The sequence below is a fragment of the Oxyura jamaicensis genome, unplaced genomic scaffold, assembly GCF_011077185.1.
Source record: "Oxyura jamaicensis isolate SHBP4307 breed ruddy duck unplaced genomic scaffold, BPBGC_Ojam_1.0 oxyUn_random_OJ5045, whole genome shotgun sequence".
NCBI classification, from domain to species: Eukaryota; Metazoa; Chordata; class Aves; order Anseriformes; family Anatidae; genus Oxyura; species Oxyura jamaicensis.
In genome coordinates, this window is record NW_023305723.1 from 1 (window position 1) to 2,008 (window position 2,008).

Consider the following 2,008-nt stretch of genomic DNA (forward strand, 5'->3'; position numbering starts at 1 on the left):
CCCCATCCCATCCCATCCCCACCCCATCCCCATCCCATCCCCCCCACCCCCTCCCCACCCGTGCCGCCCCCACTCACGGCCCGCAGGGCGCTCAGCAGCTGTGAGTAGGAGAAGATGATGAGGGACAGGGGCACGACGAAGCAGAAGATGAAGAGGAACCAGGTGTAGTACTCGCTGCGGTACTTGGTGCCCACCGTGTACCAGTCGGGGCCGCACGAGCACTGCAGGCCCTCGGGCAGGTACCTGAGGGGAGGCGGCGCGGCTCCATGGCACCGTGCGGCACCCCCCGGCACCCCCCGGCGCCCCACGGTGCCCCACGGCATCCCCTTGATCCCCACGGCACCCCCATGATACCCCCTGACACCACACAGCTCCCCGTGTAACCCCACGGCGCCCCACCGTCGCCCACGGTGCCCCATGGCACTGCCGTGTGGCTTGGCACCCTCGTGGCACCCCCACGGGACCCCCATAGGACACCCCACAGCACCTGCCTGGCATCCCCATGGGACCTTGCGTGGCACCCCAAGATATCCCAAGACACCCCATGGCACCTGATGGCACCCTAATGGCACCCCACGGTACCCAATAGCGTGCCAAGACACCCCATGACATGTGATGGCACTCAGTAGCACCCCAAGACACCCCAAGACACCCCAAGACACCCCATGACACCCAATGGCACCCCAAGGTAACCCATTATGCCTGATGGCACCCGATGGCACCCAATGGCACCCCAAGACACCCTGTGACACCCAGTGGCACCCCAAGACACTCCATGACACCCAATGGCACCCCAAGGCAACCCATGACACTTGATTGCACCTAGTGGCACCCCAAGACACCCTGTGGCATCCCATGACACCCGATGGCACCCGATGGCACCCAAGACACCTGATGGCACCTGATGGCACCCAATGGCACCCCAAGACACCCCATGACACCCAATGGCACCCCAAGGCAACCCATGATGCCTGATGGCACCTAATGGCACCCTAAGACACCCCATGACACCCAGTGGCACCCCAAGACACCCCATGACACCCAGTGGCACCCAATGGCACCTGATGGCACCCAAGACACTTGATGGCACCCAATGGCACCCAAGACACCTGATGGCACCCAATGGCACCCAATGTCACCATCCCATCCCGTCCCGTCCCCTCCCGCCCCGTGGCACCGACCTGCTCCACCCGAAGAAAGGCGGCAAGCCGACGCTGACGCCGATGGCCCAGGTGGCCGCCACCACCATCAGGGCGTGCTTGGAGCTGAAGCGGAAGTTGCCGAAGGGCTTGCAGATGACGATGTAGCGCTCGAAGGCCAGGAAGGCCAGGGACCAGCCCGTCACCAGCCCTGCGGCACAGGCGGCGGCATCAGCGCGGCGGCCCCGCCGGCCCCGCGCCCCGCCGCGCCGCCCCTACCTCCGGTGGTGCCCACGAAGGCCTCGAGGGCGCAGACGTGCTTCCCGAAGACGAAGTAGCCCTGCCAGCTGGCCACGAAGACGACGAAGACGCTGAAGATGCAGGAGACGAAGCCGCTGAAGGAGATGTTGACCAGGATGTAGTTGAGCGGCTGCCGCAGCTTCTTGTAGCGCACGGTGACCAGCAGCACCACCGTGTTGAGCGGCGTGCCCACGGCGAAGACGAAGCCCATGAAGGCCGTCTGCAGGTAGAAGGCCCAGGGGGGCGCGATGTGGTACTGGGGCCCGTCCCACGGCCCCGGCGCCGTGCCGTTGGCGAAGAGGTAGAATTCCTCCTCCTCCGACATGACGGCGGCGGGCTGGGGATGAGGGGTGGGGAAGGGGGGGGTGGGAGAAACGGGACCGGCGGCGGGACCCCCCCCCCGCCCCCGGCGCGGCCCTCATATAGCCCCGTGGCCCCAAGCCGCTTAGCGGCTCAGGGGGGGATCAGGGCCCTCATCCCCCCAAACTTGGGGATTAGGGGCGCTAAGCCCCCGCGCTCAGCCTAATCGCCGCGCTAAGCCGATTGAGGAGCCCCCCCCCCCATAAACC

At 66.4% G+C, this 2,008-nt stretch overlaps 1 protein-coding gene across 1 annotated transcript; it reads right to left on the reverse strand.

The window, feature by feature from the left end:
• Positions 1-27: 27 nt before the first annotated feature.
• On the reverse strand, positions 28-1,764 carry OPN1SW (opsin 1, short wave sensitive; the record flags this gene model as incomplete). Its single annotated transcript, XM_035313508.1, has 3 exons — positions 1,419-1,764; positions 1,182-1,350; positions 28-243 (listed from the first exon to the last, which is right to left on the reverse strand). Coding segments are annotated over exons 1-3 (731 nt in total), but the record flags the coding sequence as incomplete, so codon positions are not given.
• Positions 1,765-2,008: the final 244 nt, after the last annotated feature.